Source organism: Felis catus, chromosome A2, assembly GCF_018350175.1.
Source record: "Felis catus isolate Fca126 chromosome A2, F.catus_Fca126_mat1.0, whole genome shotgun sequence".
NCBI lineage: Eukaryota > Metazoa > Chordata > Mammalia > Carnivora > Felidae > Felis > Felis catus.
This window is the reverse complement of record NC_058369.1, coordinates 154,736,153-154,750,796: the sequence shown is the minus strand read 5'-3', so window position 1 is coordinate 154,750,796 and position 14,644 is coordinate 154,736,153. Positions and strand designations below refer to the sequence as shown.

The following is a 14,644-nucleotide window of genomic DNA, read 5'->3' as shown; positions in this document are numbered from 1 at the left end:
GTATCCTTTAACAGATTATGGAAGTATCCTTCTAGTCTTGATTTTCTTAGAGGTTTTGTTTGCTTTTTAATCATAAGTAAATGTTGAATTTTGTTGAGAACTTGTCTTGCATTTTTTTTAAATGGTCATAAGTTTTTTCTTTTAATCTGTTTAATGTAGTACATTTCACTGATTAAAATATTTAGTGTTAAAACCACCTTGCATTCCTGAGATAGGCCAAACTTGGTATTTGTATGTTTTCTCATAAATGAGAGTGGTTTGTAATTTTCCTTTCTCGTATCATCCTAAGTTTTAGTATCAAGTTATGCTATCCTAAGATGAGGTAGGGAGTAAGGCTTTTTGTCCTACCCTCTGGTGCAAGTTTTTTTTTTTTTTTTTTAATTTATTTATTTTGGGGGGTGCCTGGATGGCTCAGTTGGTTAAGTGTGGAACTCTTGATTTCGGCTCAGATCATGATCTCATGGTTGGTGAGATCAAGCCCCGTATAGGGCTCTGTACTAGCATGGTGGAGTCTGCTTGGGATTCTCTCTCCCTTCCCCTCCCCACCCCCTTTCTCCCCCTCCCTCTTCCCCACTCCCTCTCCCTCTCTCTCCCCCGTCTCTGCCCCTCGCCTGCTGTCACACACACTCTCAAAATAAATAAAATAAAACAACAAAAAAAGTTTGTTTGGGGCGCCTGGGTGACTCAGTTGATTAAGTGCCCGACTTTGGCTCAGGTCATGATCTTGAGGTTCTTGAGTTCAATCCCCACATTGGGCTCTGTGCTGACAGCTTGGAGCCTGGAGCTTGCTTTGGATTCTGTGTGTGGCTCTCTTTCTGCCCCTTCCCCACTCTCTCTCTCTCTCAAAAATAAACAAACATTAAAAAAAATTAAAAAACAAGTTTGAGAGCAAGACAGTATGTGCGTGCACATGCGTGGGAGGAGCAGAGAGAGAGAGAGAGGGAGAGAGAATCCCCAGCAGGCTTGCACTGTCAGTGCAGAGCCCTATGCGGGGCTTGATCTCACCAACCCTGAGATCATGATCTGAGCTGAAATCAAGAATCCAGTGCTTAACTGACTAAGCAGCCCAGATGCTCCTCTAGTACAAGAATTATTTACTCTTTGAGTATTTGATAGAATTTGCTTGTGAGGCCATCTGGGACTGGGATTTTTTTTTTTTTTTTGGTGGGACAATTTTAAAAATTACTAAGTAACAGTTACAGGACTATTCAAATATTCTATTTCCTTGTGATTCAGGTTTGTCTGTCTTACCTATATATTCTAGTCTCTCGGCATAAAGTTGTTCATAATACTCTCTTTTACCTTTAATGTCTGTAAGAATCTAGTTTCTACCTCTTTTCATTCCCAGTATTGGTTATTTGTGTCACCTGTTTTTCTTAAACTTGCTAGAGGTTTTCCCAGTTTTGTCTTTTCAAAGAATTTTTGGCTCCAATGCTCTGTTGCATGGTTTGTTTTCTGTGTCATCAATTTTGCTTTTTTATTCCTTCTGTTTATGTTTTAAGGCTTATTTTGCTATTCGTTTTGTAACTTCTTCAGGTGGATGCTTATTAGTGTATTGATTTCAGCCTTTTCTAATGCATGCACTTAAAACTGTATATTTCTGGGGCGCCTGGGTGGCTCAGTCGGTTGAGCATCCGACTTTGGCTCAGGTCATGATCTCGCAGTCCGTGAGTTCGAGCCCTGCGTCGGGCTCTGTGCTGACGGCTCAGAGCCTGGAGCCTGTTTCAGGTTCTGTGTCTCCCTCTCTCTCTGACCCTCCCCCATTCATGCTCTGTCTCTCTCTGTCCCAAAAATAAATAAACGTTGAAAAAAAAATTTAAAAAAATGAATAAACGTTAAAAAAATTAAAAAGAAATAAAAACACTTTACTTTGTAAGGGATATTTTAAAAAAAACTGTATATTCTGTTTATAAATTCTGCATCCCACAAGTTTTGTTATGTAGCATTTTCGTTAGTGCTCACTTCCAGATAATTTCAGTGTTTCATTATCTGTTGACTTATGGGTTACTTAGCAGTTTATTTCTTAATTTCTAAGCAATGGAAGATTTTCCATTTAGCTTTCTGTCATTGATTTCTAGCTTAATTGAACTGTAGCTAGAGAGTTCCTAATTTCAGACCTTCAGAATTTGACTGTGGTCCAGTGTATGGTAGCTTGTTACCAATGGTCCATGTATGCTTGAAGGAATGTGTGTCCTGGAGAGGTTGGGTAGGGTATTCCATAGATGTCCATTAGTTCATGTTTTTTTTTTTTAATCCTGCAGTTCAAATCTTGTATATTTAGATTCTTGTTTGACCTTCTTATTCCATCAGATACTGACAGAGGTGTCAAAATCTCCCAGTACAGTTAGTTGTTCTTGTTATTGTCCTCCTGGGGAACTGAAAGTTTTAGGCTTTATCGCATATTTTTTACTTTAGATTTTGTGTTGCTTAATTTTAATATAGCATACTTTCTTTTGATTACTATTTTCATGGTATTTGTGTGTCCATCCTGTTACTTTCAGTCTTTCTGTATTCCTGTTTTATGTATGTCTCCTATAACTAGGGAAGTCCAGCCAGGTAATCTGTAGCTTTTAATTGGAACAGGTTAATCCATTTTCATATAATGTAATGACAGAGGTCATATATTTTAATTTATACCTCCATCTTATTTTGCTGTCTCTATTTCTTTTCCTCTTTTTTTTCCCCTCCTGTTTTTGAATTGATTTTTTAAAAATAAATTCTTATAAATTCTATTTCTGCTTCGGTACTAGTGTGGAAACTATACTTTTTTTTTTTTTTTGAAAAAAAATTTTTTTTTAATCTTTATTTATTTTGAGAGAGAGACAGAGTGTGAGCAGGGGAGGAGCTGAGAGGAGGGAGACACAGAAGCCAAAGCAGGCTCCAGGCCCTGAGCTGTCAGCACAGAGCCCGACGCAGGGCTCAAACTCACAAACTGCAAGATCATGACCTGAGCCGAAATCACTTAACCCACTGAGCCACCCAGGGGCCCCTGGAAGCTATACTTTCTATTTCCATTCCTTTAGTCATCTCTCAAGAAATTCTAATAGGCATTCTCAACTTAATCAACTTAAGGTGATGTTAATCATCACCTTTCCTGTCCTTCCAGGATAAGTGCCTGAAGAGCCTGTAACTCCATTTGTCCTTTCCTTACTCAAGTGCTGTTGTTATGTGTTTTAGTTCTCTATATATTTTTAAATCTCACATGACATTATTTTCGGTAGTGAGTCTCCATGTAAATTTACCCATATATTTATTACTTTTTTTAGCTTTTCACTTTTTTCTTGCATCCAGACCTCTCTGTGATCATCTCCCATTTTCCAGAAGTATGTCCTTTGCATTTCCTGTGCTGTGGGTTAGCTGGAGGTGAACTCTCAGGTTTTGGTTCACTACGAATCATTCTCCCCCCTCCTTCTTGAAACATATTTTTAACTGAATACTAAGTGCTAGGTTAATAGAATGCTAGGATATAGGAGGAAGGGAAGAGGAAGAGAAGAGAAAGAGAGCATGAGAGCTCTCTAGTGTCTCTTCTAAGGACACTGATCCTGTTGCATCAAAGCCCCACCCTTATGACCCCATTCAGTCTTTATTACTTCTTAGAGGCTCTGTCTCCAAATACAGCCACGTGGAGGGGTTAAAGCTTTGGCATGTGAACTTTGGGGGGACGCAAACATTGAATCCACACTAGGTGACATTTACATAATGGTTGAGCTCTTATGGCTTATAATTATATTATTTCTGATGTCTCTACTGTTAATAGTGAATCATTTCCCATGTATTTGGGCATATTTTTGCCCCATAATTATTTAGCAAGTGTGTAGGGAAGAGAATAAAATTTGTACATATGTTTCTGGAATCTACAAAATTTGTTGGTGAGGTTGTTGTACACTTTGCAGCTAAATTCTAACCATCTATTACAGTTAAGTAAATATTTTCAACTTATTTACATATTGATTCTATTTTTCTTTATCTTAGCTGTGTTGGTGTAGAAGAACATCATGCTGTTGACATTGACCTTTATCACTGTCCCAACTGTGCAGTTCTACATGGTTCCTCCTTGAGTAAGTACTAGAAGCTTAAATAAAAACTGAAGTTTAGAATTTAATGTGTACAGGGTGCCTGGGTGGCTCAGTCAGTTGAGTGTCCGACTCTTGATTTTGGCCAGGTCATGATCTCATGGTTCATGGGATCGAGCCTTGTGTCGGGCTCTGCACTGACAGCTTAGAGCCTGCTTGAGATTCTCTCTCTTTCCCCCTCTCTCTGCCCCTCCTCCCCTCACGCTTGCATGTTTTTTTCTCTCTCTCTCTGAAAATAAATAAACATTAAAAAATAAAAAGAATTTAATGTGTACATGACAATATTTTAATAATACTTTCACTAGTTATGTTACATCCACTAAGAACTGTAGGGAATATTTTTCTGAAGATACTGAGAATGCACTTTCTGTCTGAATTATTGAATAACTTATTTCATAAGTCAAAAAGATTAAATGAAAAAATATTATTCTTAATTGCCAGTGCAAAGCCCCCAAATTCAAGGACATATATTCAAAGTTTTCAATTTGAGAAATGTGAAAAATTTGCTAATTCTAGAAACTGATATCAACTGCTTTTATCTCTTTATAAATAAATTAAAAAAAACCTTTCAGTAATATTTGGGACAGACTTTAATGCACACACATGCATTATATTTTTAGGAGAAAATTAGGGCATCAATATGCTAAAATATTACTTACGTTTTCTGAATTTGGTCATCAGTTTGAGTATGGCCTAGAGTCCTGCCCGACTTGAAGCCACACCCCGTCCAGTCCCATTCTGAGGAAGACCAAAGCCAGACCAAGTGTCTGCCTGCACTCTTCTGCCCCAGGGGCAGGACACAGGCAGGGAAGTTCACACATCCTCTGGGGTGTACCAGCATCACACACAAAACGATATTTTACAGATGCTTCAGAAGAATAGCCTGGAATGCTAATGGTCATTGTGCAGATGGAAAGTAGGGATAACGTTTAAAAGGTTTTGAAGGATGTTACAACTTTCTTTTGTAAAAAATGTAGGCTACAAACATAGCATTTTTGTGTTCATGAGACTAGAGGGAAAAACCAGGCTTAATCATTTTGCAATAGGAAGAAAACTGTACCTGAACATACTTTGATACACACTTGAGTGAGATGTAGGTAACCTATCCAACCTTTTTAAATGCAGCTTTTTTCCTAGTATTTTTTTCTTCATAGAAATTTTTTTCTGAAGTTGTGGGCAAGTAATTACTTAAGAGAAACTTACTAGCAACTGACTGCTTATCTGTTAGAAATATTAGTAATTTATCTAGTCTCTTTGTAAGAGATTGAGAAATTTAAGCTGTAAGAATACATTAAAATATTTCCTTGTAATCTACAGGTTATCCATTTATTAGTTACACAGTATAAAATTTGAGGTTAACAAATTGGTAGAATTGTTAGTGTAATTGACCAGTTTATTGTCATAAATGTTTTTAAAAGTTCTTATTTTGTGTAGCCGTGAAGTATGTGGCATATAACTTGTAATAATTATTTACCAAGTATAATTCTTAGAGGGAATAACCAATACTGGGTTGTTATTTCAAGAAAGGAAACGGAACTAAAATTTATAACAGTTTTAGTTTAGAATTCAAGTATGTAATCCCAAAATGAAATAATTTGAATTTAATTTCTATGAAATACCAGTGGGTTAACTATGATATGTGATGCACTCTATTTTCTATTTTTCCTGTGTGATTTAATTTTTTAAAAAGCTTGTCATCCTCACTAAATTGATTTCACAATCCATAATAGATCACGACCTGCACTTTGAATAACGATGCTTCAGAGAGAAGCTTGACTACTGCCTGGCCCTGGCCTGTATGCTTCTCATCCTTGAATAACATAAGGTCAGGCATTGGTTATCTTCTGGGCAAGAGTCCAGCTCTGAATACCCACAGGGAAAATGCCCAAGATCCAGTAATTTGTTTTATCTTGATCTAAGGCTCATTTTCCCCACCCCCTCACCCTCCACCCTCAACTTGGGTCATCCCTTTTGGCCTCTTTCCCTCTGCTGTTAAGCCTCTCTTGCTGGCTACCTAGGGCTTCTGTCTTCTCAGAATTCCCTGGGAATTCTTATTATAGATACTATTAGTCAGTATAATACCCACTTGGTATAGTGAATTTAGACTTGACCCTTTTAATGGGAATCAGGAACTCTATTCAAGGGCAAGTATCAAAAAAGCCCAATACTTAAATACATACCTCAGTGCTCCTCAGGCACATGGAAGCCAAACTCAACATTTTCTCTCCCTAGGACCACTGCTAGAATATTCCTTCCCCTCAGATATTCAGCCAGCTTCTTGCAGTGGCTGATTTTGTGTGTTAAGCCTGTTGGCCTCACAGGACATTTATAACATTCTGTTAACATCATGCAAGACTGCTTATTTATTTTTTTTTAATTTTTTTTTTTCAACGTTTATTTATTTTTGGGACAGAGAGAGACACAGCATGAATGGGGGAGGGTCAGAGAGAGGGAGACACAGAATCGGAAACAGGCTCCAGGCTCTGAGCCATCAGCCCAGAGCCCGACGCGGGGCTCGAACTCATGGACCGCGAGATCGTGACCTGGCTGAAGTCGGACGCTTAACCGACTGCGCCACCCAGGCGCCCCGCAAGACTGCTTATTTAAAAAGAAAGAGAAGTAATTGGCAGCTCATGGGATGCCCCGGACACTGTGCTAAGAAGTACTTGACCTCTGTCATTTCCTTTGGTATTTGTAACACCTCGATGTGAGAAAAATATTATCTAACCAGCTCTTTCATGTAGCTGTTTGGTAGAGCTGGGGTTTGAGCCCGTAGCTGTCCAGTCCCAAATCTGTTCTAATTCTAATCTGTTCTGCAGAAATGAAAATTAAAACAATGTAATACCATAGTTTACTTATCAGATGGGCAGCCTTTTCTTTTTCTTTTTTTAAATGATGATGCTCACTGTTGATCCAGGGTTTTGAAATGGCTGCTGCTTATATGTACACTGGTAAGAATATGAGTCACCTACTGCTTTTCTGGTAAGAGTATGAGTTACCTACCACTTTTCTGGAGGCAGTTTTGCAGTATGTAGCAAGTATCTTCATAATATTGAATCTTCTAGCATTTCTAAGAATTTATCCTGAGGAATTAATGAGGGAAACAGATTTATGTATATGAATATTAATCTTAACTTTGTTTGAAGAAAGATTCAGAATGAGCTAAGTGCTTAAGAATCAAAAAAAGGATTATAAAATGATGCATCTACATCTACGTCTTAAAATTCTAGGCTGCCTTTAAATTGCTTTTGAATATTTAATGAGAAAATGCTCCTGATAGAATAAGAAAGGTAAGCAGGATGAATATCATGATCCCAGTTGAAAATAAAATGGGGTTATGAATCTATATAGATGTAGAACAGAAGCCTGAAATGAAACACCCTTGAATTTTACAAGTGATTTAAATGAGAAAAAAATAACACACGAAGGATACTAGGAAATGGTATTTTCTAGGAAGGTTGCTTTAAGATTCTCAGTTTTTCTCATGAGACTTTTAAAAAATGGGATTTATTCTTCTCCATGTTGAGGGTCTGACTGCCACAAATTACTTGGGAATCTTGTTTTAAACTCTTAGATATGAATAAGGCTTATTTCCTCCCCTATTGGGTACTTAGTGTGACTTCTTATCCATATGAGGATCCAGTATTATTTTATTATTATGATCTTTGTAAGGTGCAGGTTTAAAATAACTTAGATTCATAGAGTTGCCCCCACCCCATGTTTTATTATGACACTGTTCTAACATACAGGAAAAGTTGAAAGAATTTTGCAGGAAGCACCTCCAAACTCACCATCTAGGACTCTATTAACATTTTACGTTATTTGCTTTACTGCGGTCTGTGTAACTATCCCACTGTCTATTTGTGTATCCACTTTTTTTTTTGGGGGGGGGATGCATTCTAAGCTGGTTGCAGACTTCAGTACATTTCCCAGAATCATGAAGGTTTTAGGCTTAAGAGTGATTTTCGAACTTAAAAAAAAAAGGTAGAAAATTGACATCTTACACCGATAGCAACAAAAGGGATGTATGTGGTGCTGCCCTGGTGGAAGCAGAATGAGGTCTGGAGTTCCCTTTTCGGCCTCTTCTCCATCTTCCGCTTTATCAAGGGTTTCTTGACACAGTTTGAAACACAGCTCTCCTGCCTTCATTTCCACTTGAGAAAACTGGACCCAGTCGTGTTCCGTGACTTGCCCAAGGTTGTGGAGTAAGTCATGGCTGAACTAGGAGTTAAATCCAAGTCTACTGATTTTGATTGCCGTGACTCTTGAAGATCGTAGCCGCCCAGAGCTGTAGCATCACAGGATCTTAGCGTTAGAACTAATCATAAAGTTATTTGTTCTGTCATTTCTCTTGTTTTCCTTTAATTATGATGTAGCCACCTGCTCTTCTTTTGTGGCAGTGTAAGCATGCTTATTTTGGGAATAGATCTTGACATAAAAGAGAAGGGAGCTGTGCTGTTGGAATAAATTTCCGATGTGGGATCAAAGGTCCTATCCTGAGAGGATGACTTGGATGATCCGTAGAAACCATATTATGACTTAAATGGTCTAGTGAAAATCATGATTTAAAATAATTGTGATATTTTATAGTATGTGTAAATGTGGCTATTATAATGGACTCCACCTGCTAATTTGAATTTGTTGCTTTCATTAAAAATTTTTTTGAAATAAAAAGATTTTTAAAAATCCACAGTTAATTGCCTATAATTGCAGCATTACACAAGGTAAAATTTACCTCTTCAGCGTGGAAATGCATTAAAAAGCAAGTGTGTTTCTACTTAAACAGTTGTTATTTCTGATTATATAGAATATAACTTTTAGAAAGTGCATGGTATCACCAGTTACCAAAACTGTTTTCTTTTTCTAATCTGAAAATCCAGTGAAAAAGAGGAGGAACTGGCACAGGCATGACTACACCGAAATTGATGATGGCTCCAAACCAGTGCAGGCTGGGACCAGGACTTTTGTTCAGGAATTACGTTCTCGAGTCTTCCCAAGGTACGGAAACTTGTTGTGACCAAAGACAATTGAAGAGTGTTACCTGGTAACGTGACATTATCTAAAGCAATGTTTTCGAATTTCAGGTTGCAACCCCATTATTCTCAGATTTTTACCTTTTTTTTTTTTTTTTTAATAAATGAAATAGAAAATATCGGCATGTTGTTAGCAACAGGAATAAGTAAGTGCAGTTTCACGAACTATTGTGTCCTTTATGTGTACTGGGTCACCTTATAAAAATATATTCACTGTTGATCTCTGTCCAGAGACTCTGAGATACACTAAGCCTGGTGCTGGGTTCCTTCTGCTGTACAGCTGCTGCTTCTCTTTCTCTTTTACCTCATCTCTTCTGATTTTCAAACTCGGGTTTTTTTCTTAGGTAGTTTGCATCTCTCTCTCTACCCTAGGGTCCCCCTACCAGAGGGACCCATAACCATGGCTTGGCCTCTCTGGGGGCACCAGGACTAGGCTTCTTGATTTTTTAAAGTTAATGGAAAGTGTTTGACTTATCTGTGGCTCAAAGAGAGTCAAAAGTATGATCCAGCTTTGAATCATGCTAATTGAGATCATTTCCTGCTTGCTGCCTGACATCTATTTAAAGTGATAATGCTTAATAGCCTTTTACACAGATCATATCCAGGCTTGTGAAAGAGGGGAGGCACGATTTAAATTTAAATCACAACATCACGTGCAGCCTCTTATGGAATTATTTCAGATCCTGTGACTATAAAACCCTTGACGTTGCCTCACAGCCTTTACATTCCGGTCTGTCCCCTTCCCCTTAATCCTTAAACAGAAACCTAGAATTGATACGTGCCTCGTGTTGGCTCCCTCAGGTCTACTGAGGTTTCCACAGTGGTTTCCACATGACTTTTGTGATATTAAAGTCCCTAGTCTCAACATTTCTCTTTTCTCAGTTTCAAAGGGGTTAGGAGAATGTTTGTTTTCCTTGATTGGTTCAGAGTCTAGGGCCAGAGTTTCCGGCCTGGGCCTACGGACTGGCTTCAGAGAGGCATGTGAGTTTCTTACAACTGTATAAACAGTTCAGTGTCAGTATGTGAATGTACATTTTTCAGGAAGAGGAGCCATAGCTTTTATTTTTTTCGAATAGGTTTGTGACCCAAAAGAATAGTGTTAAAAATCCTGGCTATGCTGGTGCCTTCTCTGCCAAAGTAATCACTAACGAGAGCAAGTTATGGAGATGGTCACAGATGTCTAAATTGTAATTACCATTAATTAAAGGTCTTTGGTTTTCTTTTGTTTAACTCTGTAAACCTTCATATCATTTAAAACCAGAGAGTGACAATAATTAGTTAAATTACACATACTTGATGTGATTAACATACCAAGTGTATAAGATAAAGTGAATGGGTTATCTTTCTCCTCCCCTGTTTTAAGACTTAGTGTAAGCCTTTTGTCTACATAATTACATTTAAGATACTTATGTTTAGGAGCGCCTGGGTGGCTGAGTTGGTTAGGTGTCTGACCCTCGATATCAGCTCAGGGCATGATCTCATGGTTTGTGGGTTTGAGCCCTGTGTCAGGCGCCGCACTGATGGCGTGGAGCCTGCTTGGAATTCTGTCTTTCCCTCTCTGTCTCTCTCTGCCCCTCCCCAGCTCATGTGTGTGTGTTCTCTCTCTCCCAAAATAAACTTATAAATAAATAAAATAAAGTATTTTAGTATATAGATGTATGAATATATAAATATATATGCATCTAATTTTTTAAATGGGGTTATGTTATGCAAATGATGTGCAGCTTTTTTAATTCTATTATATTTCATTTGTGTCTTTCTCTATGTGTACAAAAATGTACCTCCCTCCTTAACTGCTGTGTAGTATGCAGTTGTGTATATTCGCCATAATTTACTTAACTGTCCCTCTATGATACATGTGTAGTTTGTCACCAGTTTTTTTCTCTTGCAGATACTAGATTTTAATAGGTTTAAAAAAAAACTGTTTTTAAGCACTTGTGTTTATGTATTTTTGATCGACAGGGGAAGTAAAACACCAAACGTTAAAGATCAGGGTGTACAAGTGATTCGAAATTCTCCTTTAGGTTGGAGTTCAAGGAAGTGTTTGATTGTCAGAGGTTGGGAAAGGAGGGAAACTGGGGGGTGGGGGGGAGTAGAAGGTAGTACAGAACTCAGTGAGTCCGGTGAAGGAGATCTACACCCTCCAAATGTAATAAGACTATCCAGGAAAAGTCTATCTCATTTTGGGGAGCCTCAAACCGACCTTTTCTTATTGAGAGGGTGGACAGAGCCAGTAATTCAGAGAACTGGTACCTCTTGTCTTCTCTTTGACGGCTAAGCCACAGATGACATCAAGACGGTTAAGGTCTCGTTGTGTAAATGGAAACTCTTGTGATCTAACCTATAATGCAAGGGTTGCACTTATTTGAATGTACGGCAGCTGCATTCTGGGAGCAATTGGGAGATAAAATCTAGAACTTCCCTTAAGGAGATCTTCAATTTATGGCAAGAGAGAGGACAGTGAAAAGGGGCAAACCACACTTAAGTGTAACGCCTGTGGAGTGTTAATCATCAGAGAGGGCGTGTGGGGTTATCCTTTTTTAGTGGCTTAAGGTGACTGCTTACTGGAACTTATGAAATACTTGTGGTACCAGATAATTTAAGTCAGGAGTTCATTCCGGACGTTTGTCTCAGTGGGCAGGGACTGTGAGAGCCAGTCTGCCTGTGTTGTGCAGGACAGCAGTGAATTGTTCTATGGCCATGAGACTTTGAAATGTCTGACAGGTATTTACGTAGAATTTTATAGCCAGATGGAATCTGATCTGTTTTACTTATCCTGACACTAATTTTTATTCCGATGTCCCTTCCCTTTTGCTCTTCTGATTTCCTACACGACTTGTGTTGAGTGGCTTCTGATCTAGTTACTTTTTTAAATTCAGCCACTCGTTACAACAAATTGTAATCACCCTATTATTATATTCTCTCTTCTAGCATAGTTTTCCTAAACATTTACATCTTGAAATATATATATTTTGCTGTAATTTTTTTCTCTTGTGTTAGTGAAGGCATCTAATACAATACATCTGTATTTTTCCAATTATATGTATTGGACTAATTATGAATTTTACTTTAGGATAGTAAAAGAGACTTTATAAAAACATTTTTTATAGAATGGAGAATTCGGTACGACAGGTTGAGAACTGCTGATATGGACAATAACGCAGTGTATGAATTAACCCATTACCAGACTATTTTTTTAAAACTGAACTTAACAACAAAGATGACATTTTATCCTTCTGTTTTCCTTAGTGCCGATGAAATCATTGTAAAGATGCATGGCAGCCAGCTGACACAAAGATACTTGGAGAAACATGGATTTGAAGTTCCTATTATGGTCCCCAAATTAGATGACCTGGGACTCAGGCTCCCTCCACCTGCTTTTTCAGTCATGGATGTGGAACGCTATGTAGGTACGCACTTGATTCCTTTAAGTACTTGGGAGAATGTGGTAAAAGTAATAGTGGTATTGTCCTAATAACATGAGAAGTTAAGTGAGGAGATGTTAATTTAGTTCAGTTTTCTGGGTCAGGAAAAGTGAAATTCAGGATCACCTATATTGAAAACTATTTCTTCTCAGCAGACCTACAATTACCAGGAAAACAGAATGAAACAATGTATCTATTCTTATTTACTCAGGCTCACCATGCTGCTTTTTTTTGTCATCAAATTCTCTGGTACTCGCTTAGGAAAAACCATAACTGAGGTGTAACTGTAAATACTAAGAAAGACACTGGGAAGCCGGACGGGTTCATTCAGAGAGGAATCTCTGGGTCCTGGTGTTGTAGTGGCCTCCTGTGTGTAGAGAAAGACTAGAAAAAAGAGGAGACCGTTTTCAAGGCTGTTTTTATATTAACGACTTGATGATATTGCCACTTAATGATGTATGGACTCCATTTGTGATGTTGAGGCCCAGAAAGGCTTAAGAAACAGGAGGGAAAACCATTTATGTCTTGCCATCTTCTTGACATTTTCAGTCATTTTGTTCCTTCTCATCATGCTATTTATAGATAAAACTGACTCTGTAGATCTCATTCCTTGTCAGCTGTAGATAGAGATTTTTTGAGGGTTAGATCTCAAATCTCCCTTGACTCAGAATTGTACATTTACTGTGATACATTATCTCCTGAGTCTGAAATGTCTGAGGACTTCTTTTATTGAGCTGCTGGTTGACAGTTTTTATTGATAACTGTTTCACTGAGGAAACCCGGTTAAATGTCATGACTTCACATTCAGCTAATTTTGAGTTATTTGATGAATCAGGGGATGAGGCTGAGGTGTAACCTGAACCTGTTTGCATAAATAGCACTGTAGAGTCAGAGGCTAGCGAAAAAATATTCAAATGACTGGATAGCTTCCTTTTCAACACTGCAAGATGCCTTGGTTAACAATTGTATTGCCTCTGAAGTATAAAATAAAGTCTACTAGGTAATACTTTAAAGTTAAAGTAAGAAAATGGCATTTACTTGAATTCTTTTTCAGATTGGTTATTGCCGTGTTTTGAATTCCGCTTGTCCTGTAGCACATTGCAGAACTGGTGATGCTTCCCGGGGGGGGACAGTGCACTGGTGTGCAGGCGACACCTCATGGTTTTATAGGAAAGTTATAAATTAATCCCAATTCACAACTCCTCTCACATGCACTAATAGGAACTGATTTTTGCTTCCTAACCACTGGCTTTTTTCTTGAAGCAGAATATTAGAAGAGGAGACCCTACCTGGCAAGCAGAAATTGTCTGTTGTGGTTACCTTGCTCACTAGTTCCGCAGAGACTGATTGGTTTTTCTAAATGATAGAATCTTATAGAAGATACTTCTCAAAGAAGTTATAGAAGCGAAAGGAGGAAGTCAGTCCGCTCATTTTATGCGTGAGGAAATGGAGAATCCGAGCATGTGGTGCACTTTGCACGTACCAATAGAATGCATTTTGTCAGTATGAGCTGCACACGAAAAATCACTAGCGTATGGAAAACTTTGTAAACATTTAGGTTTTCACACTCAGTGTTAATGAGTAACTCTGTCTTCATTGCTTTATTCTTTCCCTCAAAAACTGCCCCCTTTTTCAAAAGTTCCAGTTGGACTTAAAAAGCAAGAATACAGGCAGATTCTTTGTCGAGGCTATGTAGTTTTATAGCTGGCTGAAGTGAATATGGTCTTTTAAATATTTTTGTTTAGGGCATCTATTGATGTAACTCTTAAGCCCGATAATAAGACTATAATTTTTCTCTGCAGGTGGTGACAAAGTGATAGATGTCATTGATGTGGCAAGGCAGGCAGACAGCAAAATGACACTTCACAATTATGTTAAATACTTCATGAATCCTAACAGACCAAAAGTGTTAAATGTGATCAGCCTTGAATTTTCAGATACAAAGTGAGTAGTTCTGGACATTTTGGTTGAGTCTTCTCAGTATTAGCTGAATGTAGTTAAATGATACATTTATTTTAGTAAGAACTATAATTATTACTTCTAAAGTGGTCCAGTGATAGCAATGCTGTGCATTTTGCTTTGGCACACACAGAGAATATTTAGAAATATGATG

At 38.0% G+C, this 14,644-nt stretch overlaps 1 protein-coding gene across 1 annotated transcript in view; it reads left to right on the top strand.

Moving 5' to 3' along the window:
- Window positions 1-14,644, top strand: part of KDM7A (lysine demethylase 7A) — an 82,574-nt gene that overhangs the window by 31,957 nt on the left and 35,973 nt on the right. Inside the window, exons 2-5 of the mRNA XM_023250623.2 lie at window positions 3,973-4,058; window positions 8,954-9,071; window positions 12,356-12,516; window positions 14,334-14,475. Of these exons, the coding sequence (XP_023106391.1) occupies window positions 3,973-4,058; window positions 8,954-9,071; window positions 12,356-12,516; window positions 14,334-14,475 (507 nt within the window). The remainder of the gene's footprint in view (window positions 1-3,972; window positions 4,059-8,953; window positions 9,072-12,355; window positions 12,517-14,333; window positions 14,476-14,644) is intronic.